At 39.9% G+C, this 25,271-nt stretch overlaps 3 protein-coding genes across 6 annotated transcripts in view; 1 reads left to right on the forward strand and 2 right to left on the reverse strand.

Annotated features, from left to right (window-relative positions):
- Positions 1-343: 343 nt before the first annotated feature.
- fam81b (family with sequence similarity 81 member B) lies at positions 344-10,381 on the reverse strand. Its single transcript, XM_006784079.2, has 7 exons — positions 9,923-10,381; positions 8,729-8,847; positions 7,105-7,234; positions 4,928-5,034; positions 2,909-3,044; positions 1,710-1,911; positions 344-465 (listed from the first exon to the last, which is right to left on the reverse strand). Exons 1-7 carry the CDS (start codon positions 10,379-10,381, stop codon positions 344-346), a joined length of 1,275 nt encoding a protein of 424 aa, XP_006784142.2.
- A 2,627-nt stretch (positions 10,382-13,008) lies between these two features.
- The window catches only part of mctp1a (multiple C2 domains, transmembrane 1a), a 128,668-nt gene continuing 116,405 nt past the window's right edge, over positions 13,009-25,271 (forward strand). For 2 of the 4 annotated variants that reach the window (XM_006784080.3, XM_006784081.3), the window contains exon 1: positions 13,009-13,998. In XM_006784080.3, the coding sequence (XP_006784143.2) occupies positions 13,465-13,998 (534 nt within the window). In that variant the 5' untranslated portion in view covers positions 13,009-13,464. The remainder of the gene's footprint in view (positions 13,999-25,271) is intronic. The other 2 variants (XM_006784082.3, XM_035905044.2) reach the window with 1 other exon arrangement.
- LOC102783459 (uncharacterized) lies at positions 23,689-24,930 on the reverse strand. Its single transcript, XM_006784083.3, has 2 exons — positions 24,782-24,930; positions 23,689-24,637 (listed from the first exon to the last, which is right to left on the reverse strand). Exons 1-2 carry the CDS (start codon positions 24,826-24,828, stop codon positions 23,755-23,757), a joined length of 930 nt encoding a protein of 309 aa, XP_006784146.2. The 5' UTR covers positions 24,829-24,930; the 3' UTR covers positions 23,689-23,754.

A 25,271-nucleotide genomic window follows, 5' to 3' on the forward strand; every position in this document is an offset into this window, starting at 1 on the left:
ATACACAAGTTTATCAGTGTGATATCATTTAAGTACAATGGTATTTAAAGGTTTTACAGTCAAAACATTGCAAAGTTAAAAATATAGTGAGTTGTGAAAAGGTAGGTATCTTACTGTGAATAGCAGCTCTTGGTGATTTGCTAATATACAGTACTTACTGGATCATTTACCTGGTTTTTAAAGAGAAGGTAGATTAAATACAGTTAAAACAGCAGTGTTTTTTTGTTTTAAAGATGAATGTAGTAACACCCAGAGGGTTTTACTTCCAAGCCTTTGATCCAATCTTTTGCTTCAGGATAGGTGTGACAAGAAAAAACAAGTTCCTCTTCAGCGTATGTCACTACTACTTGAGCACCTTGCTGCGGATGTGGCTGATATCCTTCTCAAGCTTCTCCTTGTCAAGGCGAGATTTGATGTCACATATCTGACTCAGTGATTCAATTGCATCATGCACAGACTGGAACCCTATTCAAACAGAGGCAGGGTGCATAAATCATCACTGAACATACAGCATTTGAGGTGAAAATAATTCAGGTCATTGCTGCTGGATGAGGGATGTGCTATGATGGTACTGGAAGGACTTTCCTCCTGTGGGCTCATAACATTAAGTCTTTTAAAACCATCCTAGTTCTAATTATGAAAGCGTACTGCATTCAACATGTCATATTTGTGTTTTATTTTTGATTTAATGACATCCTTCATCTTGCTCTGTCTCCTGTCCCTGTGGTCTCCCGCCCTATTCTATGCTTAATTGCTCCCAATCATTACTTATATTTTTAATACCTAGTTAATTATGTAACAGTACATAGAGCTGATGCATTTTTATTACAGAATGTATTCTAGGAAGTAACAGACTGTGGGGTTGAAAGGCTCCCTTTGAGATATTAAGTATCTTCTCTTTCCAGCTCCATAACTCAATGTCTTTCTTGCCACGAATATTTACAACTCTCATCAATTATGCATTCATTCTCTCATACCATCTCCTTCTTTCTTTTCATCCCACACTTAAAATAGCACAGTGGATGAATGGCTCTGGAGTGCTGTTAGCAGTGGCTGAGTAGTGATTCATAGATCAGTTTACCCATGGTCTTATTTACCAAGGGAAGTTTGGGCACTTTTCTATATGTCTGCTCTTTAATAAGAGCTGTGGAGTGAGAGAGACTGTCAGGAAGGGAGGCAGATGTGAGATCTAGTGTCAGGCATCCTGGGAAATGAGATGAGGATGAATGTCAACAACAGCATGATAGGGAGACGAGCTAGAGTATTTGGCAGGCTAGTTGACTGCCTATTCCTGTGGATTGGCTCGCAGCATACTAGCTGTGTTGTAACTACACATGTGCAGAATAAGATCCTTTATACTACTGTTGTACAGCCAATTATTAGACCACATGATGCGCTGGAAAGCATCCGAGCTGAACTCCTGTTTAACATATCAACACCAAGTCAGTGACTACTGTAATTAAAGGAAAGAATAAACATCTCAATTGTGGTAAAAATAAATGTTGGCTGCCTGGTGGGGTTAATCTCTTATATTCATTTTACGATTACTTATTATAAGTATTTTTCTTTTTTCTTTTCTTTCTATTTTTCAGACTCTTGTGAATTGCTCTCGCATGTCCATTATTTTCCTTGACGTGTATGGTGAAGAACACGCGGTACATGTGTGTTTGCTCTCTGATGACAGCAAGTTACCAGCAGTGATCACCCACCTTTGTGGTACTGCTGTTTGAGCAGCTGCAGCTCCTGATGAAGGTTGTTCTCCACTAAGGTTATTCTTCTGCTAAGTTTGTCTTCTGAGTGTTTCAGCTGATCATGCCGACTGCGGTCAGCCTGGTTCTGCTGGATGTCAAACTTCTCCACACGTGCCTCCAGGGCAAGCAGGTGGTCAGCCAATCTAGACTCCGCCCCTAACTAAGCACAGCATGCACATGAAAATTCAGTTGTAATTAATAAATAAATCATAGCAGAGGTGGGAAGTAATTAACAAAGTACAAATACTTTGTTACTGTACTTAAGTAGAGTAAACAGTGTACTGTCACTGCAGTGGATGGAAATCAGCCAGGACAACTCATGAAACACGTCTTGACATCTGGTTGAATTCAGTTGTATTCATCCACAAAGAGCAGCATTTCAGCTGATCATAGACTACTGGAGCTCTCAATAGGTGAGTTGTGATTCTTTTCCCCACGCTGAGCCACTATTACTGACTTTAGGGTTTCCCACACACTGAACCTACCTTTAACCTCTTGCTTACTAATTTTCCTGTTTAGAGGCAAAGTCACCCTCTACAATCTAGGCAACAGAAAAAAGAGCTACTTTTTATTTCCCCTTTTTTCTCTGCTCATGTTCTACTGAGTACCTTTGTTTAGAAAAATTCAACTTACTTCAACTTCACCTTTTACTGGAGTATTTTTCAGCACTGGTATCTGTACTTCTACTTAAGTACAGAATGTCTGTTTACCAAAAGTGTGCCACACCATTGCACCACCAGCACCACCCTGAACCACTGATACGAGACAGGATGGATCCATGATTTATGGGGCAGAATTTGGTGTATACAACACGAATCATATATCTATCCTGTCTCGTATCAGTGGTTCAGGGTGGTGGTGATGCAATGGAGTGACACACTTTTGGCCTCTTTGAGAGACTCACCAGACCACACAACATTTTTTCAATCTCCTATTGTCTGCTTTTAGTGAGTTGTGCAAAGTGTAGCCTCAATTTCCTGTTTACTGACAACCACGCCACGTTCAAAGTCAGCTGAATCACCTTTCTTCCCCATTCTCATGCAGGTCATCTTGACCATGTCAATATACCTAAATATGTAGAATTGAACATGTGTACTTAATGAAGTTTTCAGTGAGTGTACATGTCAAACATTTTTCAACCATTATGTATATTGTACCATTTTGTCTTGTAATAGTGAAACCAGCTCCTGGTTGTCCTTGACATGTGACTGGAGAGAGCTCTTGAGCTGTTGTTCTGTCCAGGTCCTCAATTTTGCTGTTTGCTCCTTGCCCTCGTCAAGCTCTCCTGTCATTCTGCAAAGACACAAGGAATACAAAGTGAACTGTAATAGCTTTACTTCTTTACATTTAGGTAAAGACTTTTCATTATAAATGTCTTAGGATCTAAATGTTTACACAGTCTTGCAACTTTCAAGGACATAGCAGTTCTTTTCTGCTAGTTTAGCCCTACAGGAAATAAAGTTTGTGTCTATTTAGAAAACCAATGCTTTATTGGCACTTCCACTTCTACTAAATAGCTTTCGAGTAAAAATGTGTGATTGTGTGATTGAGAATGAAAGTACTAAATTAATAATTTGTAACCCGTAAGTTTACTATAAAAGGAACATGCTTTAGGTTTAACAGTTAAAAAGTCAGTGTTCATAATTTCACAGTCTGGTAATCAGACATGAGATTTCATCAGCAACAGTGCTTCTTGTTTTGCTTAATGTCACGTCAAGCTCACCACTGAGAAACACCAAAACAGCAGTGTGAAAAACAGTGGTGGGAAATTTTGTGCTCTGTAGCTCTGAATGCTGTACTTGTATTTGGACCATATAAATGTTTCTCTCTTTGTAATATCTGGGGATGTGGTCACTGAAAGCTGCATGTGGTTCTCATGTGATGAACAGTACTGAAATGTTTCTGATGGAAGCTGCAACCAAACTGAATGAAATATTGTGTGGGCTGTGTAATACTATAGGACTCAAAAAGCAAGTATCTCGAGACCTTCTTTAGTCTTATTCCTCTTGTCTAAAGTGTCCTTGAGACAATCAGTAGACACTCGCCTGTGTGTCACTGGTGCAAATAATTTTTTCTGTACAGGTGTGACAAAACTGCACTCCGTTATCATTCTAGCTGCCTAATGCAGTTCACGTTGACACTAGACAACATGACAATTGGCTTGGCTCTTGTTAGATAAGTTTTCAGATGTCCCTGCATCGCCACATCCAGCGGACACTTGATCTCATCACTTAAAAAACAAAGGTCATCCTGACTGACTACCTTCTTGAGACTAATGAGGCCTTTAATGCCTAAACTGCATCTAAGAAAATCTCCCAGCAAGTGTGGCTCAGTGTAGTCATACATGAGACAGTCAGAACAAAAAGAACCAATGACATCTAGGATTCAAAATCCAATAAACTCTCTTTGTAGACTGAACATTAATTAAAAAAAAAAAAAAAATCTTTCTGACATCAGCAGTGCCTACTTTCAAAAAACATGACCTGGCCACTTAAAAACGAAAAAACTAATTAGGTTGAGTAACGTGTAGACAACATCACTCGGTATGTTTCATCTTTTTCAGCTCTATCCATCAATGGTCAAGCACAGCCTAGGTGGGTGGATGGATATATAATATATTAAATCTATAATCCAAATAAAATAAAGGAAGCCTCTTTTTTTTTTTTTTTTGCTTGTTTTCAACATTATTATTGTGACGCATTTCAGAAACACAAAAATCGCCTATTTTTATCTGTTCTTTTGGCTCTAATATGATCAGTGGGCTGCTTTCCATTGCAGGTACAACATTATTAAATAGAACATATCTATCATTCGCGTCTCTCTGTTTCTAAAATGTTTATATATTGCTTCCATTTGACATTGTTTCTCAGATGGAATAGTAAATGGACAACAAGCTTTCACCATTATTGTGCCTCCTGCATTAATATTTCAGGGTGAATGTGGCTTGGGAATGTGTAGCCTTGGAGCAGCTGTAACTACAGTTGGGAGTGGTTGTAGGTAAGAATTTATGTTGGTGTTTTGAGGAACACTATTAAACAGCAAATCAACTAAGAAAGTTATCAACTTTTCACAGTAGCTGCCAGAAAATGCATGATCAGCAGCTAAATTCATGGAATGACCTGGTGCAGTGTTGGGTGTCTCCAGGAATCATTAGGAATCATGATTAACAGTCTTACTTGTCTTCTAATAGCTTAACTTGTCTACGCAGATCAGACATCGAGTGTTTTAGGTCCTTAGAAGACTTTGTCAGTGAGGCCTCCAGTCTTCTAAGCTCAACATGAATCTGGTGACAAGAAAACACACAAACATAATCTGTCATACCACGATGGACCGTCTTTTATCGTCAGCTTTGTTTCTGACCTTTACCCCTTTGTGTTTTCTGCTTTGCTGAGCAGACTGTGCTATGCACCACTCCTGTGGCCACTCATGACTGAGAGTTACACCGGTGACCCACTTTGTATGCGTTTTCAATTATTTTTATGGTAGGCGCTTGACCACTGGCCCACAGCTAATGCGCTGTCATCACAGTGATTTACCACCCCATACCACCAACACAACTGAAGGCTGGCTGCATCAGTGTTGAAGGCACTTTTGGTTGCTTTAGGTCAAGTAAAAAGCATTATAATATGTGACATACTTATCGTAATCCAGGGTTTTCATATTTTCTATAATGCTGACCTTGTCAAAAAAAAAAGGTAGGGTGTGGGCGGGAGGTGTAGATGGGGTTGGGGTGAACGCTTTTTTTATGACGACCTTGACATCCCATTTTAATTTATTTCCCATCTCATTTCTTTCTTTCAAACTCTGGTTATGACTGAGCCTCTGAGTTTGTTTGATAAGGTCAAACTCACTCAGCAGCAGTAAGCTCCAAATGTCATCCCATCACAGCTCAGCTAGCCATCCTCTCTCGGATAAACAGCAGAATATACTCACTGGGCCACTTTGTTAGGTACACCTGTTTAACTGCTTGTTAACTTAGTGGATTTAAGTATGTGGATGTGGTCAAGATGACGAGCTGAAACTAAATATTTGGGATGAAAGGTTATTTAAGCGACTTTGAACATGATATGATTGCTAGTGCCAGGTTGGCCTGGTCGTTTAAGAAACTGCTGATCTACTGGGATTTTCCTGCACAACCTTCTCTAGGGTTAGGGTTAAGATGACCTGAAAAGGAGAAAATATCCAGTGAGTGGCAGTTCTTAGGGTGAAAATGGCTTGTTGATGCCGAGGGTCAGAGGAGAATGGCCTAAAAGCTTCAGGCTGCTGAGAAAGCAACCTGAAGTCAAATAACCACTTTCTATATCCAAGATATGCAGAAGTTCATCTCTGAACATAGGACATGAAACATTGAAGCCGATGGGTTACAGCAGCAGAAGACCACAAAATGAACCTCTCCACCTACAATTTGCCTGGACTCACCAAAACTGCACAACTGAAGATGTTGCCTGGTCTGATGAACCTGCAATTGCTGTATTCAAAAGTTATGGTCATCATTTGGCGCAAACAGGATGAAAAGATGGATCTGTCCCGCCTTTTATCAGCAGTTCAGACTGCTGGTGATGATGGTGTGATGATGAGTGAGTATTTTCTTGTTTGCTTTGGGCCTCTTAGTACCAGATGAGTATTGTTTGGACACCACAGCCTATGCGAATATTGGCCTCCACAGTCAGGAGAGCACCTTTTGTATGATGCAGAATAAGAGATTCAAAGCATGGATGTGCAGCAGACATATCTGTAGCAACCGTGAAATACTATCATGTCAATATGGACCAAATTCTCCAAGGAGGTTTTCTTGCTCCTTGCTTAATCTATGCCACAAAAAATTCAGGCACCTCTGAAGTCAAAAGGAGGCCCAACCCAGTACTAGCAAGGTGTACCTAATGAAGTGTACAGTGCAGATAAATAATGTTTATATTCCCAGATTATGATCCTTTCCATGCATCAAGCTTTCAAATAAACGCAACCTCTCTCTACAAATGTAAAAAAATAATAATGATAATAACAAAACAGTACATTATCCTTTAGTTTGGGAATAGAGAATTCAAATGAATGAATGAATATTGTGTTGAGCGTGTGCTTAGATAGAGGAGATGCAAGGGGTAATGATCATGAATGCCAGTTCATGCCAGTATGCTATCATACTGGAGAATAATGCTTTTGATGGCATCAATGTCACAGAGACAAAAAAAGAACCTAAATATGGCAAATACATGTTACAATATTAACTTATGACTTGTGAAAACTCTTATTGGGGCACTGGTGTAGTAGTGCACAGTGCAAAGTTTTGCTCAACTGCTCTCTTAACTCCTTTTCTGCTAAACCCTTGTCAGCATGCATACGTTTTTTTCCCCACCTTGTCCTCCAGCTCTTTGAGCTGTCCATTCACAGCTTCGCTGAGCTCTCGAACCTCCCTCTGCAGTCTGATCACCCGCTGCTCTCTGAAGCTCACGTCAGCGCTCAGCTTGGCAATGCTGGAATCACACCTGCGACAATAGGTGGGGAAGAACAGAGAGCTGGTGAGAGACCATTGAATGAGAAAAATAGGATTGAAGGGAGTTTGGGGAAGGTGTGAAGACAGAGGGATGAGCAAAAGACTAGAAAAAAAAAAGAAGTTCTATATTAGAACCACAAAAGGAAGGAAGGAAAAAATGTTACACTGCTGCTGTTATCAATTTGCAAGGCAAGATCATGAAATAAATAAGAAGAAGAGGCTCTGGTAAAACCTTAGCAGTGAGGATGGTTAATCTGAACACATTTCAGTGGTCACTTGTTTGCATCTACTAATGACTCACTGGTACAAAGACGCTCCCACCCACCCAAAAAAACTATGAGAATAAATTAACCCTCTCAAGGCAGACGTTGCCGATTTGCAACAGTTAAAAACTAACAACCTGATTACCCCACACACATATTTTATGAGTTTTTTTTACTCAGAAAACTTAATTTGAGCGGGTTGAGAGGGTTAAGTGAGAAATCTCTTTATCACCAAAAGCAATTAGGACGTTGCAAAAACACAACTTACAGCCTCCGACTTGGAAAATGTTGCTTTTAGCAAACTTTGAATTCAGTTGAAGTGATAAGTATCAACTGCAGCAACTCTTTTAATCAGCATGGCAGTACAGCTTCCTTCCTTTCATTGCTTGGTTCAAGATGTCAGCCTGTTAAGGCTTTCTCTTACGGCTTTATTGGGCCTGCCTGTGTAAGTGCGTGTCTTTAAAGTATTTGTGATGAACGATTGATCTGAAATTTGAGTTTTTTCCCTGGAGACCAGTCCAGTGCTTCTCTTAATGGCTTCACTAACCAGTGCCAACCAACACAAAAACCACTGACCCTTAGCTTACCTTATTAATTATGAACAACATGAAAGAGGCTATCACACTGACCACTTGTTTTTCTTCTTCTCTCTTTATTGGACCCTGCATCAGCCCCATTTCCACCCCCTGAAATCTCACTGATATGCCTGCTTTGTAAATGACATATCTTTGTCTTCTATCTCTTTACACATGAAATGCACTGATCAGTGGATGCCAGAAGTGTTAGAAATAATTAGGTCTAGGCAACTACACATCAAAAGGCCAATCACAATATATGTGAGATGACAGACACTTTTCAGCAATCCAGTGCAGTAAGTGTGATGTGCACAGAATCACAGAATAATGAACAAGTGCTAATCAGCATCTAAAGCGCATTTAAACCTGGGAACCTCACCCAGGTGGGAACAAAATAATTGCATCTGTGCATGTCTGTGTGTATGCCAGGACTGATTTGAGGTTGTGCAATGGCGGAGAGTTGTTAGACAGAATGAAGGCTAAACAATTTCACTTCATTAGTGAGTGAGAAAAACACGGGTATCAGCGAGGGACGTCAGATCACTCCAGTGAATCTAAATAATGCCTTCTTGTTTCCTTCACTTGCTGTGCAGTTTGTACCTCAGCATTTGAAAGCAATGTCTGACTCAGGACTCACACAGTGCCTACCTGGCTACTCTTCCTCTCAGGTCTCCGACGCCAGCTGTGTTTTTCTGGTCCATGTTTTGAACAGCGTGTGCCACTCCAGAGGTGACAGAGTCCCGCTGGGCCATCTCTTTCTCTAATCCCTTTACCCAGAACAAAGACAGCATGTTTCACATTTGTTAAAAAAAATATGTGACTGTTTCCCCAGCAAATTAAGTGAAAAACCAGATGAGGAAGTGCATGATTTGTTTGGAAAGTACCAGCAGAAAGCTTCGGATTTGAACTAATTATGCAGCATTCCATGCCATCAGGATAAACATTGAATGCAAACGACACGTCCTTCGCTACAAAAGCTCACTTAAAACTGGCAGAATTTCATCAGTGCACTTGCATGACTGATTGCTGTATAGGCTGCATGTGTAAAATAACCTCAAATCAAATGGATTACCCTCTGGCATTATCATGAAAGCAAACAGTGTGACTGTGTGATGTGGCTTACATTTGATTTTGCAAAGTATTCAGTCCTTTACTTAGTTGATTGCTTCTTGATTTGCAGGATTAATTAGTTTGTTGGCCTTCATGTAATATTTCAAACGATGATAGCCTCTAATCATGCTAATGGCCCATTTGGTATACACTAATGAAGCTGAATGTTTCATTCCGGTGCCCTACTTCTGTAAGGCAGCTCTCAGAGTGTGGTTTGATGTTCTGCTCAGTGAAAGATGACTCCAAACACCCTCACACTTGTTCCGCGAGACTAAGACCCGTGTACTCTTTTGCAGTTCTTCTGCTTGACTGTCAGGAGAATAGCTGTTAGAATGCATAACTTGAGAGTATTTAGTTAACCACATACTGTGCACATGATCACTGTATGCTTATACAGACAAAATGTGCATGAGCTGATGATGGCGAGAAGTCAAGTAGGCTTTATTTGAGCACTGCACCATTCTATCAGGTGTAATCAAATCAGCTGGGAGTTTGTGGGCATGAGTCGGCGTGGGTGTGCTGCACATCAAACAATACAAGGAGCTCTTCTCCTTGTATTGTTTGAAAGAACAGCCAGAAAAGGAGACAATCAGCACATATGCTTGACTTCACCCACCTAAAAGACGTACAGCATATTCCACACAAAACAAGAAAAAGACTTACACAATACTTTAATACCTAAACATGCACGCAACAGCACTTTCCACAACTTACTTCCACCACCTTGCATACCTGTATGCCCATGCTGAGTTGTTTAACAATACGTGTAATGGTGAGTATGTGATTCTCCAACAGCTTGCGGGACAGTGCCTCAATTTGGACGGAGCCATGGCTGGACTGCAGACCAGCTGTCGCCTCCTCTTTGATTCTGAGAGCTTGTTCTAGCAGCACAGCTAGCGGCCTATCCTGACCCCTCAAACGACCTTCCAAGACATCTGGCCTTAATCGGGAAGTAAACAAAAAAATATCAAGCTTATAATGTTTTAGAAGCTCTTTATTGGGGTTTTTAGTATTTAGAAGATGCAAAAACATGTGTTGCAAATATTGCAAAGTCATGTTGAAGAAGAAAAAAGTCATTTTAAAGTGCAATTCTACAAAGAGTTGATCTACTAAGAGAGAGAATGAAGATGGATTGAAATGTTGTACATTGGTTTTCATGCCCTTGGGTTCTGTCTTCATGTCCCTGTGCATGCTGTGTTGGACCTGTCTGAGGCTGTTGTGGATTAAGGATTAATTTTATCAGTTTGATTCACAGCGGTGTTCGAAAGGTTCACAACCTTAATTCAATCCCATCAGCGAGCGGTCGACGCACATCTTATTCACCTCTTAAGCGCAGATCGGATTTTCAACTGAATTAGCAACCCACACAAATTGAAAGTGAAAAGTAAATGACTGCAATACACTGAATGTATGCACTGAATACAGATATGTGAATGAGAAAGGTTACCTTGTGTGACTCTGTGTGTCAGACTGATGATGAGACATCCTTACTGTCTACAAAGAGATATGTATTAAATATATTAGTGTGATAGTTTCCACTCAAATATCCTCCGTATCATTCTTTTTGTTAAAATAAGCATATTATATATTTTATCTTTCACTGGGAGCATCACGAGACATTTTGATCATTTTGATAAAGACGTTAAACAAATGTTGCTAATTTTTTATTTGTCATATAAGAATACTCACAGGTCTGTGCTGTTCTTTAGCCAGCTTTAGAGATTATGTGTTTGTGTTGTCACTTGGTAACTGTGGTCTCCTTTCATGGGGGTGTGCCTGCCTGCCAGTGTGAACAGTCTTGCAAAAAAAAAAAAAAATGCATTGTCTATGTGGCGAGGCAGTTTAACTCTGCAAAATATTTGATGACCAGAAAGCGTGAACATAGTTATAATTCGTAGAAATGTTGCAGAGAAACTTGTCAGCCTTCTTAGCAGCAGTTCTCGTGACAACATACCTCAAAACACCAGCTTTTAAAAAAGCAGTTAATGAGATAACCTAATACCCTTTTCAGTTTTTTGTTGTTATTTTTCATCACAACTTTGATCGTTTGTATTGCCTTCAAATATTGCATTTGACACTCCAGTTCCCTGAAGTTTGTCTTACTGTATTATGCTAATAGTTTAAAATACAGTTTAATCCAGGCTCTTTGCGCTGGACCACGGAAGTGCATCATTAAAGCTCCTCTCTATTAGTACAAGCCAGAAAATGCTTATCGTGGAGAGCTTTAAATAAAGCTTAGGGTGAGCAATGACTGTATAAATACAAATGCTCTGTAATTTAATTAAAATCCAGAGTCACTGAATCCCTTTATTACACTGATAAAAGTAAGACAGACTCCCCCATGGATTGCTTGGATTTGCTTGTTCCTGTGGGAACAAGGGTGGCAGACATGTTTTTTGATTGGAAACACTTCAAATTAAATAAAAAAGCAAGCTCAGTCCTTTGTGGCTTCTTCGGTGAAGCACTTAACCTTAATTTATTAAAGGGCTACCAACAACGAGTAACCGCTTGTACCAGATAGGTCAAGTTCTAGACTGAGCCTGGGGAAAAAAAATAAGAGATTATTTGTACAAGGCATACTCAATGATAGCAAACAGACTAAATTTAAAGGCTTGACCTAATCCTAAGTATTTTGATTCAGGTGAACAGATTGGATCTCTGCTTCGTTTAATCACAGGATACACTGTGTTTCAAGTGTGGTAGTGGCTCTGAATTACATGTAGTTATACTCATGAAATATCTTGATACTGATCTCATGGCCATTGATCAGTGGTCTTTGATCAGTGGGTTTTGGTCAGTGGTTGTTGATCAATGGTCATGAGAATTTGCATAATTATGATTAAGGAACTGACCTCACAGCCCATTGTTCCTTCAGTGGGCTGGTTTCAGTCATTATGCAAATGTACTGTTTATAAGATTGGGGAATCCTGCAGTCAGCTGAGACTGAAGAAGTCACTACGCTACGTCCAGATGAACAGAATCAACTTTTGGAGATACTCATGAAATAAAATATTTTTAAATGTCTATATATCTCTCTCCCTCTCTGTTACACACACACACAGTGGATTAGTCTCTTATCAATGGGATCAAGGTCATTAAGAGGAAAGGCCTTCTCAGAGCAGACTCATCAGTTTTCCATGGAAGCCCTATAGAAAAGCCTGGGAGCTGAAAGGGACAGTTTGGCTTACACCACGATTTACTTAACTTAAAGAGACGTTGAGAGCATTTCACCATCCTGTTAGCTGTAAATGAAAAGGGTTCATTTTGGGAGATAACAGAAATTTCAAGCAAAGAGAACCTGAATTCATCGCACAGCACTAAAGACTGATGATAATTTTCCGATTAATCCGTGTTCTTCATTCTTACTGTCTCTGTGTGTTTGTTTCTAAGAGAGAGAGGACAGTGTTAAACAGGAGGGCAGAGAACAGCCAGCGCTGAAACAAGGGCCGGGGGGTGGGAGACGTAATGAGTTATTATACATCAGCGCAGCTACTAAAGAGAGAACTGAGAGAGGGGAGGCTGCTCAGTGATGCCTGCTCCCTGCTGCACGTGGGTGATAACATTCAGCGAAACATATCCAGACTTGCTTAAACAGCGCGAGACCATCCATGTGACAAAAGGGACATCAAGTCTCTGTCTGCACAGCTTTCCCAAGGTCAAAAAAGTGCACGTATGATAAAGTACTGAAATACAAAGATATGAACTCAGATGGGAATGACATGGGACCCACAATTAAATTATAAACATCTCCACGAGGCACTGTGGGGTACTGTTATGCAATCACCAGCATACAGATTACCCAGTCAAGTGACACGGTTGGCCAGAGGGCGGCGTGGTGCAGCTTCGTCCTTCATTTGAATACAATAATTAATGGGTAAGTTTGCCTAACCCCTGGTTAAACACTGTGGACGAGAGTCAAAGAAAAGCGGGCGAATAATTTTAAAATCTCTTACGCAATCGCGATTAAGTCACAACACGAGCTCCAACTTTCATCGCTGAGGTGAGATATCTTAAATCTTACATGAATTCTTGCCTTCCTTCTAACTAGCCCACTGCACAGTGGGACATAAAAATTTACAGAGTAGTCTGCAGAGGCATTCTGCAAGGTTCGCAGGAAGATTGACACCCTCCTTCATCGTCGCACAGCGCGTTTCGTTCTTGGCGCTCTAAAAACTGATCATCAGTGGAAGTGCACCCGAGCCGCAGCTGCCCAACTGTGACATCCGTCCACTATACAGAGTGTGCTCAGGCTGGCTGGCTGCTGCACAGGCACAATGGAGCAAAAATCACCGAAACACGAGAGCACTGCCAAGGGACAAGAGTCCTTGTCCTACCAGCGGAGAATGTGGAAGAATTTCCAGGAAAAAACCAAGCCGTGGCTGAGCCCGAAACTGGGATCAGAGCGTCGTGGTGCCGGGGGCGCGGAGGGCAGCAAGAAGGAATCGGGGCTTTGGATGTTTAAGAGAAAAAAGAAACAGCTGGACCGGGTATTTTCGTCGTCGCAGCCGAACCTATGCTGCTCTACCCCGGCATCTTTTGAGGGAGACAAGGCTCTCGGAAGCGATGCGGTTCCTGGGACCAGCAGCGGCGGACAGCCTCTGCTACAGCCTCTTGGCACGGCTTCTGGGGCCACGGGGAGCAAACCAGAGCTCACGGCGCACGGAAGCCCAAAACTCCCGATGTCCCAGCTGATGGTGTACCAGCAGAAGAGCTCCTCTCTCGGCTCAGCGTGCTTCGAGAAGCTGGTGGTGGATCCGGCCGCTGTGACGGGAGAGGAGGAGCAGCTGCGTAAAAACGCAAGTGATTCTGTGAGTAAAGACTCGTGTAGTCCCAAACGCACATAGCAGCTTTTCTGTTGTCGTACTGTTTTTTCCTCTTTCCCCCCAAAGACTGAAAATAGAAGACAGCAGGCAAGACTTTATTGATTTGCTAATTCAATAAACAAGACAAGTTTCATGATTGTGCTGATGCGATGTCCCACTGCCCCTATGCACTCATCGGTTTCCAGTCCGCTGATTTCTTTACTGTCTCCACCATCGAGGACTGTATTGGCCAAATATATACATCCAGTTTCGTTGTAGATTTATGTGGTGATCATAAACAACCGCCCGCGTTACAAGCTGATTTGTTTGGTATCATTTTATCATCACAGTTTCTCCATATACGTCGAGCAGATCAGCTGATTTCAGTTTCAAGTCTTTCCTGGTAGGGTTTTTAAAAAGACAGCATGCTCTGATGCCATTGGCTTTGTTTAGCCTGCGCACAAACGTTTCTTCCAGAGGGACTGTCCCCTAGACTCACGACCATCTGTCTCAGTGTCCTTGCCTTTAGACAGAGGCTGCAACAGGCCCATGCATGCCCACAGGTTCATCCTGTCTTTTTTGTTTTCATGAAAAGTGGCTGGTTGTCAAACCAGCGGCACTGCTGGAGATTGATGGCAGGTATATTCCCACACCACACATCATGCTGAGTCAGGGTGCCCCAAGAGAAACCATATGCCAGCAAGCATGAAGGCTAATGGTAACGATTGCATTCACAAAAATCATTCAGCCCAAAACATCAGAGAGAAAACTTCAAGTTTTTAAGTTTCAGTTTCAGTCAAATAAAATGGAATGTCATTTTCAAGTTATGTTGTCATAATATTAAATCTCATGAGAACAACACTAAAGATACAGCATGCAAAAAATCATTTAGGCACATTTTCTTTCGCTTGCTCCAAAGCTTTTCATCTCATCATCTTTGAAGTGCTCCAGACTTTCTGAGCATCATCCAGATTGCTTTCTGAAAGTGATTAAGCACATTAGCACACGTTTCCCTACAGAGGTTGGCAAAAGCTCTGTTATCCATTAAATCTGTATAGGAAAAGTGCACCATGCTCAGCTATAGAGGTAAATGAAAGAATGCAGTGACTTCATTGAAATTGATCTTACAGCTTCGTCAATAAGCCTTTCAGTTACATAATGTGGAGAAATGTCATTTTGCCAAATAAAGTTGCCGCATTCAAGCATTAGTTACTTCCTATCGCTGCCATCTTTATCCAAGTTCTTTTGTTCACTTGTTGGCCCTTTCCTTTGCCCGAGAAGAAAGCAGTGGCATAATCTTCCGAGGTTATAGTGCAGCGTTATTGTTCTGTCTTATTAGTTTTACTGTATACCTCTCTACCAAATAGAGTACATAGTGCATGATCTGGATCTAATAGTGGAACCAGGAATGGAAAAAAGTGCAACATGAGATGATGGGTGATGAAAGGAAGTAAAGGTAATGAAGACAGATCTAATGGGGTTACAGGTAATGAGACATGACTAGGGGATGAGTTGAGACCACATCAGATAAGATGATATGAAGTGGGAAAAGAGCAGATTAAGATGAGATGCGAACAAGTGAAGAGACAGGAGATGAGGACAGATGAAGTAGGATTAGGTTTGCTTCTTTAATACCTGAGGGTAAAATAGTTAAAAACAAAAAACACACTGACAAATAATCTAGCTTTGCATCATCATGCATTTGCACGTGCATTTCCGTGCATACACCCTGATTGCACAGGTTTGATGATGCATTTGTGTTTCCTCAGCCAACAGAAAATGTGACACTAAAAAAATGTACTTTTACTGTTAGAATAAGTATTCTAGCTAGCATTTCATAAATGAAATAAGAGAATATGTAACATGAAAATTCATTTTGTAATTTGATTTGGAAAGTGAGAGATGAAAGGGATTGCTGCCAAGCTCTGTAAGTAATTTCATTGTTGACTCAAGTGCATTTGACTTTGCTGTTTTCAATGCAGTGGAGAGGTTTGTGAAAGTTTTTCTATATGTGCGCGCAGTGGCTGCAGTCAAACATGACTGATATTTGTGACATTACATTTCAGCGCCCTTTACATTATATTCATTTATGTTTTTTTAAACATATCTATGAATTGTGATTTTACTTTTTCCTCTTTCATTCCATCTGCACTCACTGGGTTGGCACTGGGTTGGTCCATATTAACATGACACGACAGTTGGTGAGGATTTGTTGGCTGCACATCCATGATGTGAAACTCCTGTTTCGTCACATCACAGAGGTGCTCTGTTGGATTGAGATCTGGAGGCCATGGAGACCAGCTGAACACAGTAAACTCATTGTTATCTACAAGAAACCAGCTTGAGATTATTTGAGCTCTGTGATATGGTGTGTTATATGTTGGAAGCAACCACGAAAAGATGGGAACATTGTTGTAATAAAGGAATGGACGTGGTGTGCAATGATACACTGGTAGGCTGTGGTGTTTAAATGATGCTCCACTGGTACTAAAATACAAAGAATGTCTCAGACATCCTCCTCAATATTACACCACCACCTGAACATTGATAGAATGCTTTTATGAAGATCAGCCACTGTCTTTCTAATCTTCTGTTGTCTAATTTTGGGGATCCTGCTGTAGCCTCAGTTTCCTGTTCTTAGCTGACTGGAGAGACTTGGTGTGGTTTTCTGCTGCTGTAGCCCATCTGCTTTAAGGTTCAGCATGCGGTGCATTCAGAGCTAAAAGTCAGCACACCTTGGTTGTAACATGTGGTTATTTGAATTACTGTTGCCTTTCACTTTGAAACAGCGTGACCATTTTTCTCTAACCTCTCATTCAACAAGCTGTTTTTACCCAGAGACCTTCTGTTGACTTTTCAATCATTTTCTGTAAACTCTATCTTGACTGTGTCTACATTCCTAAATGCACTTAGTTGCTTGTATGTGGCAGGTCATTAATATATTTGCATTAACAAGCAGTGCAGCAGTTGTACCTAATGAACAGATCAGTGAGTGTATATCCTAATAGGGTTTGATAGATTTAGATGTTTCTTGTATGTATGTGTGTTTGAACTGAAGCAAATGGGTCATCGTTAACTAAGTCACTAAGTCAACTAACTCATTAACTTAAAGCGTGTTGGTATTTCTGCTGCCTTTTGCCCGTTTGTCACAGCAAAAGGCAGCAGAAAACACTTGTGCTTACATCACATTTTTTTAAACTTCTTCCTTCCTTTTATAGATATGTGCTTTAGTAGTCCTTGACTGATGCGGTCATGTTTCTAACCTTCAGTCTTGCAGAGTAACCTTTCACTCATTACCTGACTGAGCGGCAAGAAGCCTGATGTCAAGTACAAAATAATAATATTGACTGGTATGACTCAGGATTTGTGTATATTGTATTCGAATCTGATCTGAAAGTAAAACATAAGATGGAGCAATTAGAAACAAATAAAAAAATCCCAAATCATCTGATTAAAAACTCAAAGAATACATTTTAATGTTTTGAGAATAAGAAGGTACTCCAAATTTATATTTTTCAGAAAGTGCTTGTAGTCCTCATATGATTCAGTTGTTTGATTTCCATTTAAAAGGAAATCTGTATACAAAGCGTTTTGGAAAATGCAATCTTAAAAGTGTGTACTTGTGTGAAAATAAAACATAAATGACATTGTAGAAATAAAGCATCTTAAATTTTTGCCCGTCTGTCTGTCTGTATTATTATGTGAAAACTAGCTCTCAATGTGAAGTAGGGATAAAAGTATATGTCACAAGTTTGTACTAATACATTTTTAATCCTGACCTCCCTACTCTTCTCTCTTCCCTCACCCTCGAAACCAGCTGTAGCACATGGCTGCCCAACCTGTAGCCTAACTCTGCTGCATGTGTCTTCCTGTTAAAAGGGAGTTCTTACTTCCCACGGCCGCTAAATGCTTGCTCATAGGTTGCTTTTACAATTATTTTTTCACTACATTTAGCTCCATCATTCTGCATCCATCATATGTTTATCGCTCATGTCACTTGAAGTGTTGCTGTCTGTGGTATTGTACTGTAGTTGTCATAAGTCATCTGTGTATTGTGGCCAAAGTAGTTTGTGACCCAGGTGTGGTAAACATTAAAACAAATGTTGTAGCTCTCCCCTCAGCTTGTTTTACTTGTTTATTATGTATAAACTTAACATTTAATTCAAGATCAACTGAGACATATTTCATTAAAACACTCTTTTTGTTGCTACTCAGACACTCACTGCTCCTTCTACTTCCACTTCTCAGTCACACCCAGAGACTACATCGTGACTTTTTTCTCTTTGCACTCTCCTTTCCTCTGCTCAGCTCATATGTAGTACTTTAAAATATTTAACACTTACCAACCATGGAAGTGGCTTTTGTGTCACAGATTGCCGTCACAGCTTACTGCGTAATATAGCTGATGTAAAACAAGTTCCGGGTATTTGTATTGATGAAATCTGTCAGATAATGTTAACCATATCTTTTAAGTGCTTTAAAATGTTCTTAACTTTACATGTAGTGTTAAAAAGTAAGTTAGGCAATCTTTTTAGACATTTAGCTTGCTCTTCCAAGTAGCTAACTAAAATCAAAATCTTGCAGACTGATCTTGTCCAGAAATATAAGAAACTGTAACTCTGGGGTAATTTTATCTATTGTCCTGATTTGCTAATGCACCGACTGTGAAATGAGCTATGTTTGGATGTCCTGTAGGAATAAGTGCATGGCTAGTGGTCGTCTTCTGAGTAGTGTTGTGAGAGCAGAATCACGGGCACTTGGAAACAGCCCATGGCCTCGTTCTTAAAGTGTCTTGACAGCAGCTTAAATCAGGATTCATTGCAGCCCGGGGGGATCATCGGTTGTAACAGACACATGATTGATGCTGACCGCAAAGACGCCTTGGCACTGTGAAGTGAGGGAAAAAAAACAAAACATTTTCGCGTTGACAAAAGACTGACACCATCTGGAAATGTTGATGAGGTTTCCTTCTCCACTTTGCGATTGAGTGTGTTGAAGTGCCTGGAGTGTGTTAGTGTTTCTGCCACAGAAAATTCTGAATTATGGTCATATATGCAGACAAGAAACATTTATGAGATTTAATGTGAGTTTGAGGCGCAGCTGAGTGGTTTGCATTGTTTCATGAAGGACTGGAAACCAAATCCTGTGGCCAGGCCCTTCCCTTCAGGTTTGTCTGTGTTAAGTGCCCACATGTTTGAATGTGAGTCAGCATTAGCTGTCGCTTACGCTCGTTATGAAGCAGTGACCTGACAGCGCGGTGTCTCCTTGCTTTCTGCTCATGCAGTTAGCAACATAGCCTTTTTTAGTTGGATTTTTTGTTTTGTTGTAAATTATTAGGCTTTCAATATTTTTGTCATTTATTCATAATACTAGTAGAAATTCAACACCAATTAAAAAGTGACTGGAAGAGTTGAAAATACACTAAAAAGATGCATTTTAGCATTTCAGCTATAGGTTGAATATAAGCAGGTTGTTCAGTATTAATATGTAGGTATTATGCAGCTGTCAGAATTGTTCTGGTTCTGCTTTTTTTTTTTCTTCTGCTACACCTCTCTGTGCCCTTGAGAGATAACATTACCTGAATTGTCTCCTTGATATAGTTCTCATCTCCTCTGCCCTCAGTGTTATCCTCTCTGATAGTGACACTCTTTCAGCACAAGACAAATTCAAAGTCCACCCCAGCTTCTCAGGAGAACAGTCTGTGCACTGCAAGCTGGGATCTCAGAGCTGTGACATTGTGTTGCCCTCCAGCATTGCCCTCTGCAGTCTCAGGCACACAGTTTCAAACACGAGAACACACACACACACACACACACACAAAACGCAGGTACATATAGGCATGCACACTCATTCGCTCAATGCTCCGAGGCCGTAGTGTTTTTGTGACAAGGTTAAGCATAACAGTGTATGCTGCTAAATGAATCAGAAGTGCTGATGTGCCTTCTTGAATGACGCCAATACACAAGCGAGACACAGTGATTGATGTGGCTCTGGCGTTTCTCTCACAATAAACTCTCTCATTCAAGTACAGTAGCATTCAGTGATCTGGCATGTACACTGTATTAACCAGAAGTGGTTGCAGACATGATTGACAATCAGAGTGATGAGACAGCAGGCAGTGATGGGTCAGCCTGTAAATGGTGAATAGAGCTGGGGAATTAGCTTTCTAACTCTTAATGCCCTCCCACATAGATTAATCATCATCAGATCAAAACAGAGGTTCAGTGTAGGAAGGGGATTTGTGTGTAGGGAGAGTAGTCGAATTTCACATGACATGCCACAATGGCCCATTTTGTGAATATCGGGAAAGTTGTGGTTTATTTAACAAAATATCAAAGTCATTTCCTTGTTTGAGAGGCCAATCAAAGCTTGTGTGTCTCTTACTTTATGTGTCTTCCTCTAACCTTCAACTCTTTTGAAATTTAACAACCTACCAGCTGACAGCTTTTAAAAGGTTGGATGCACAAGATGAAAGCAAGGACACAACAGTAACATGACACAGGTGGGGTATGGTCATTCTTACCAGATAAAACAACACAGTGTGGCCAAAGGCTGTGTGTGTGTGTTTTTTTCCCAGCTCTTCATGCTAATCACATGCAGATTATTTGCAACTCAATGCAGGCCCCACTTCCTCTGCGGTGAGGAAGAGATATTGAATATTTGTAAATGAGCTTCCTTGTAGCATAGATTAAGCTGCCACAGTGGTCAGCTAGTCATAAGTGTTTTTTATTCTGCAGCTAATCAGGGTCCATGTTGGATCTTTAGTAGCTAAAGTAAATAAAGTAAAAAAAAAAAGTGTCTGGCATTTCAGTTTGGATTGCCTTCTTATCAATGCATGGTGTGCATATTGCCCTTATGATAATGATTATTTTGAAATATAAATGCAGTTCTCAAATGACTGTAGAATGACATTTTTTTTAATTTATATTTTAATAGTTGAAATACTGAGTATTTGTGCTCCCTATAACATGGGTTATGTCAGCAACATATTAACGATTTATAAACCACTTGAAATACGTCTGAAGTTATATAATGAATCCCTTTAAGAAAAAAATATAGAGCAGGTAGACTGGACTATTGCCTGATTTTAGAATGAAGTAATCTGCAGCGTTTGAACTTAGGAGAACATCTTTGTTTGCCCACTGGGTTTCTTGGGAAGCCATTGCAATCATCTGAAAAGGCACTTTATTGATCTAGAGAAAGCAAGAGAGACAGACTGAAAGAAAACTGTTAATAGAGTGTCAGAGGGAGGCAGGAAAATATTTACAGCGGGAGTCATTTATTTAAAGAGCCACTTCACTTTTTCCTCGCCTCTGCCTCTTTTAGGGTTTTTTGGCCCACTATTTGATAAAATCTCTAGAATATAGCAGTGAATTTGCTAGACTGTAGGGCTGCTGTAGAGTTTAACTTGAAAGGGAGTTTTTCCTCCCCACTTTTGCCAAGTGTTTGCTCCTGGGGGATCATCTGATTGTTGGGGGTTTCTTTCTAATATTGCAACAGCTGAGTTTTAGCCTAAGATAAAAACACACGACAGAACAATATCACTTTTGTGAATGTGATCAAACATTTGACTTGGCAGACTTCTCTGCGATCCTATTTTCCTACATGGCACATATAGGTCAAACATAGCAAGTAAGAAAACGTGAAAATTCCTTTATTAACATAAGTAAGCAGATTAAAGTTAACTCAGCTCAAGCTCTGGGGTTTCCATCCCAACATGGAACAGACGTGACCGCTGCTGTCCTGAAACATTGGTGTGGAAGGATGCATCTCATAGTGGCTGAGCAGAGGTAGATATTCTTTTCACATGAGGGCCTGTTAAAGAATCCAGGAGGTCGGATGTTGTTGTTGATGATGATGTTTCCTGAAAATGACTGAAGGCAACTGAAAGCTTGCGAGCAGTTGTTATGCACACATACAGTGATGCCACTCTAACAGTGACACCAAGATATAATGTGTTACACAGAGATGGTGACATCATTTTTTGTTGAAATCCTACTGAAAGCATTTACACACATAGATTTAAAATAAACAAATATTTAGCAAATGGGATATGAATTGTAGATTTATGTTTGTCTAGCTCTTAACACTCACTGAGACAATTAGTGCATTTAATAGCCACCCAGTCACTACATGCTTACATCCTAATTATGATTTGGCAATGTTATAAAAAGTAGGAAGGAAAATAAGTGATTACTTTAGTGGTTTTCTGCCAAAATTTAAAAACTTTTTTCCTCCCACAAACAGCTGTACATACTGTAGCTAATATCAACTTTTTGCTTGCATTTTACTGCATTAGATACATTTTGACTTTGATTTTTTGAGTCAAAATTCCCTGTGGGTATGTTTGTATTTAAGGCCCTGACTGCATCATTTTGCTGAGCTTGCGTCTAAATGTTGCTGGACCTTGGAAGTGACTTAGTGCCACCTACTGGTACAAAACTGACATGGCCCCCCGGAGAGAAAAGAGGAAACTGACAGCATGCGAACAGCAAGGCTTCTTGGCTCAGTGAATGCATGTGATCATAAGCAATTTATTATACTGAAAATATACCAACAACTCACTACAGTCCGTACTCTCCAGACTGTATAAGTACCGTATCCTTTTAAAGCAAATAAGGAAACTGTATCGCACTTCTATGTTTTAATAGAAGCAGCTGGGATGCTATCAGATTGATTTAAACATTTTCCCTTGATAAATATTCTTCTTAGATATTGGAAAACACTTGAATTTCAAGAGAACTCCTCTCACTCTGTGAAATATCGACTGCTAACTTGAAATTTCTCATTTAAAAACAGAGAAGGCAGTAGGATGTGAATAAGGGGTAATATAGAGGGCAATAACTGACTTAAAGTAAGCCAAGAGCCACACACTGAGCAACTAACTTTAAAAAATAGCTCAGTTAAAATCCATACACTTGGTAGATGTAACAAACTGTAGTGCAGAAAGTCTTAAAACACACAGAAACACACACACACACACACACACACACACACACACACACACACACACACACAAAACCTTTTTTATTTAAGGTAGACGTTTTTTTCTACTACTGCTGCTATGGCTTTCTGATTTGTTCCTTTTGTGACTGTTTTACTGAACTAAACTATAATACCACTGGAGTGCACACCTACATCACTAAACAAACATTTTAAGGTAATATATGATAATATATTATAAGGTCATATATGGCAGTTATTTTCTGTTGTTTTGTGCTTGTGTGACTGTATCTAACATATAAGAATGAATTTAAACTGTCATGAAACTTTCTCATTTAGCCTAAAAGGAAAAACTGGGGCCATCCTATCATATGTCATATCTGCAAATCTGCAGCTCAAATTTATCCACTGCATGAATGCATTCTTGTTCATCACAGAAAAGTTTGTTTACACGTATCAGTAAAGACCACTTTGTTTCAATCAAGTTAAATTGCAGTACAGACTTATTGCAGTCATTTGGCCAGAGATTCATTTACATAACGTTGCCTTTTATTGATTCAGTGAGAGGTTGTTTCGTTTTCCTTTCAGGGTATCGGATGTCAGATAAAGGTTATCTGTAGGCAGGCACTTTGCCTTTATGTGGCCTAAAAGGTCACCAGAAAGGTTTACCCTCATTTTTTCAGCACTTACCAACTTGTAAATCAAACTAATGTGCTCTGCAACTCAAAAGTCAATCGAAGCTGGAGACTATACTCGTAATGCACATGTTAGTTTATTGTATGCTCAGTTTTTATCAGTTATTTTTTTGTTTTTTGTTTTTCATGAGGTTCCATCTTCATTTTCAAACTTCTTCCACTTATGTGATGAATGAGAGCTAAAGACATCACTGATATATGTCTTAAATCTCTTCATAGTGTCACCCCTTTTCAAGTTTTGATCCTTTTTTTTCTCTGGTACACCAGATGCTGCCGTTCTCTGTTTTTCCATATTGTTTTCACTTTTAACTGGCTTTTTTTTGTGGCTATATCCTTTCATTTCCTGCTTGTCCAACCATTCCTTCCACTGGTTGTCCATCATCAAAGCCTCTTTTCCACTATCATCCTCACGCTCATGGCTGAATTCACTGGAAATGAAGCTTTGCGTAGTGCAGAAGGGATTAGTGGTGCTGTCCCAGATAGGAGTGACATCTGAGGAAGAGCTCTGATTTTTCTGTTGCTTGCATGTACCTGAGTCTGGCTTCCCTTGTACATCTTTGGAGATGTTTCTGTTTTCTGTTGAGTCAGTGTCACTGGAATCACTGGTCAATGAAATCTTTAAGGATTCCTCTTTCAGGCCTTTTCTCAATATGAACATGCTGTTTGTGTCATTGTGTGTTTCAGAAAAGGCTAATGTTTTTGGTATCTCCCCATCTTCGTAGTCTTCGTCAGTGTTTTCGAATCCTCCCGCCATTTCTCTTTGCCACCTCGACGCCAACCTCAGGTCCGAGCCCAGCTTGCTGCAGCACAATGGTGTCTTGTCTGTTTCTTCTAACAATAGTTCTCTCAACTGTTCCTGAAGCTCAGCTGCCATCTCCTCTCTCAGGGCCTGATTCATGAGAGAAAACTCTCTACGCAGTTCTGCAGTTTGCTTCTCCACTTGTCTTTTTACCATCGTGCTGATCCACGTCATGCAGAACCTCCTGTCAGCTGCTGATGGATTTCTCCTAACGACCAGTAATGAAAACAAAAAGTCGATGACTAAAAACAGAGATTCAATGCTACATTTTTGAATTGGTTATATAAAGTAATTATTTAGCTCTTTCTTGCAAATATGATTTTGGCTGAAAACAAGATTTAAAAAAAAGTACCTGAGTTTAGAGAAACTGAAACGTGTGTTTCTTGAAGATTTCGCCATCCCAAATTCTGTGAGGGAAAACAAGTGAGTGCTTTATTTGTTGACATTGAATGCCAGTTTATTATTTTTATTCTACACCAAACCTTAGAATACTAGCGATGCATAAACATTTCCATTGAATAAAGCATAACTTACCTCTGCAGTTGACCTTTCTTCAGAAATATCTATTTTTCTTTTGTATACATTTGAAATTGACCGATCTTAGCAACGTGTTCTCTAGCATTTTTGCCAGTGAACCTAGAAAAATAACAATAAAAATAACAAATGTCCTTTGTTAAAGTGCAGGCTGTTCTATTATACGTATAATTTTATCTTCAAAAATAATATTAATCTATTAATTAATACTGGTGTTTTACTTAAATATACAGTTTTTTTTGTTTCTTATTGAAATCGGGACAATAACAGCATAGATCTAACTCTGGACTACAATGTCTAGACTTAAT

Source organism: Neolamprologus brichardi, chromosome 12 (assembly GCF_056152115.1).
Source record: "Neolamprologus brichardi isolate AB-2024 chromosome 12, ASM5615211v1, whole genome shotgun sequence".
NCBI classification, from domain to species: domain Eukaryota; kingdom Metazoa; phylum Chordata; class Actinopteri; order Cichliformes; family Cichlidae; genus Neolamprologus; species Neolamprologus brichardi.

What these genes read in the sequence shown, in the direction of transcription:
- fam81b (XM_006784079.2), bottom strand. Translation starts at nt 10,381, where the DNA reads ATGCACAGGGACATGAAGACAGAACCCAAGGGCATGAAAACCAATGTA. An exon ending in TCAAAGAGCTGGAGGACAAG is followed by an intron (nt 5,035 to 7,104) that starts GTGGGGAAAAAA and finishes TCTTGTCACCAG; the next exon opens with ATTCATGTTGAGCTTAGAAG. An exon ending in CACTATTACAAGACAAAATG is followed by an intron (nt 1,912 to 2,908) that starts GTACAATATACA and finishes TGCTGTGCTTAG; the next exon opens with TTAGGGGCGGAGTCTAGATT.
- LOC102783459 (XM_006784083.3), bottom strand. Translation starts at nt 24,828, where the DNA reads ATGGCGAAATCTTCAAGAAACACACGTTTCAGTTTCTCTAAACTCAG. An exon ending in TTCAGTTTCTCTAAACTCAG is followed by an intron (nt 24,638 to 24,781) that starts GTACTTTTTTTT and finishes ACTGGTCGTTAG; the next exon opens with GAGAAATCCATCAGCAGCTG.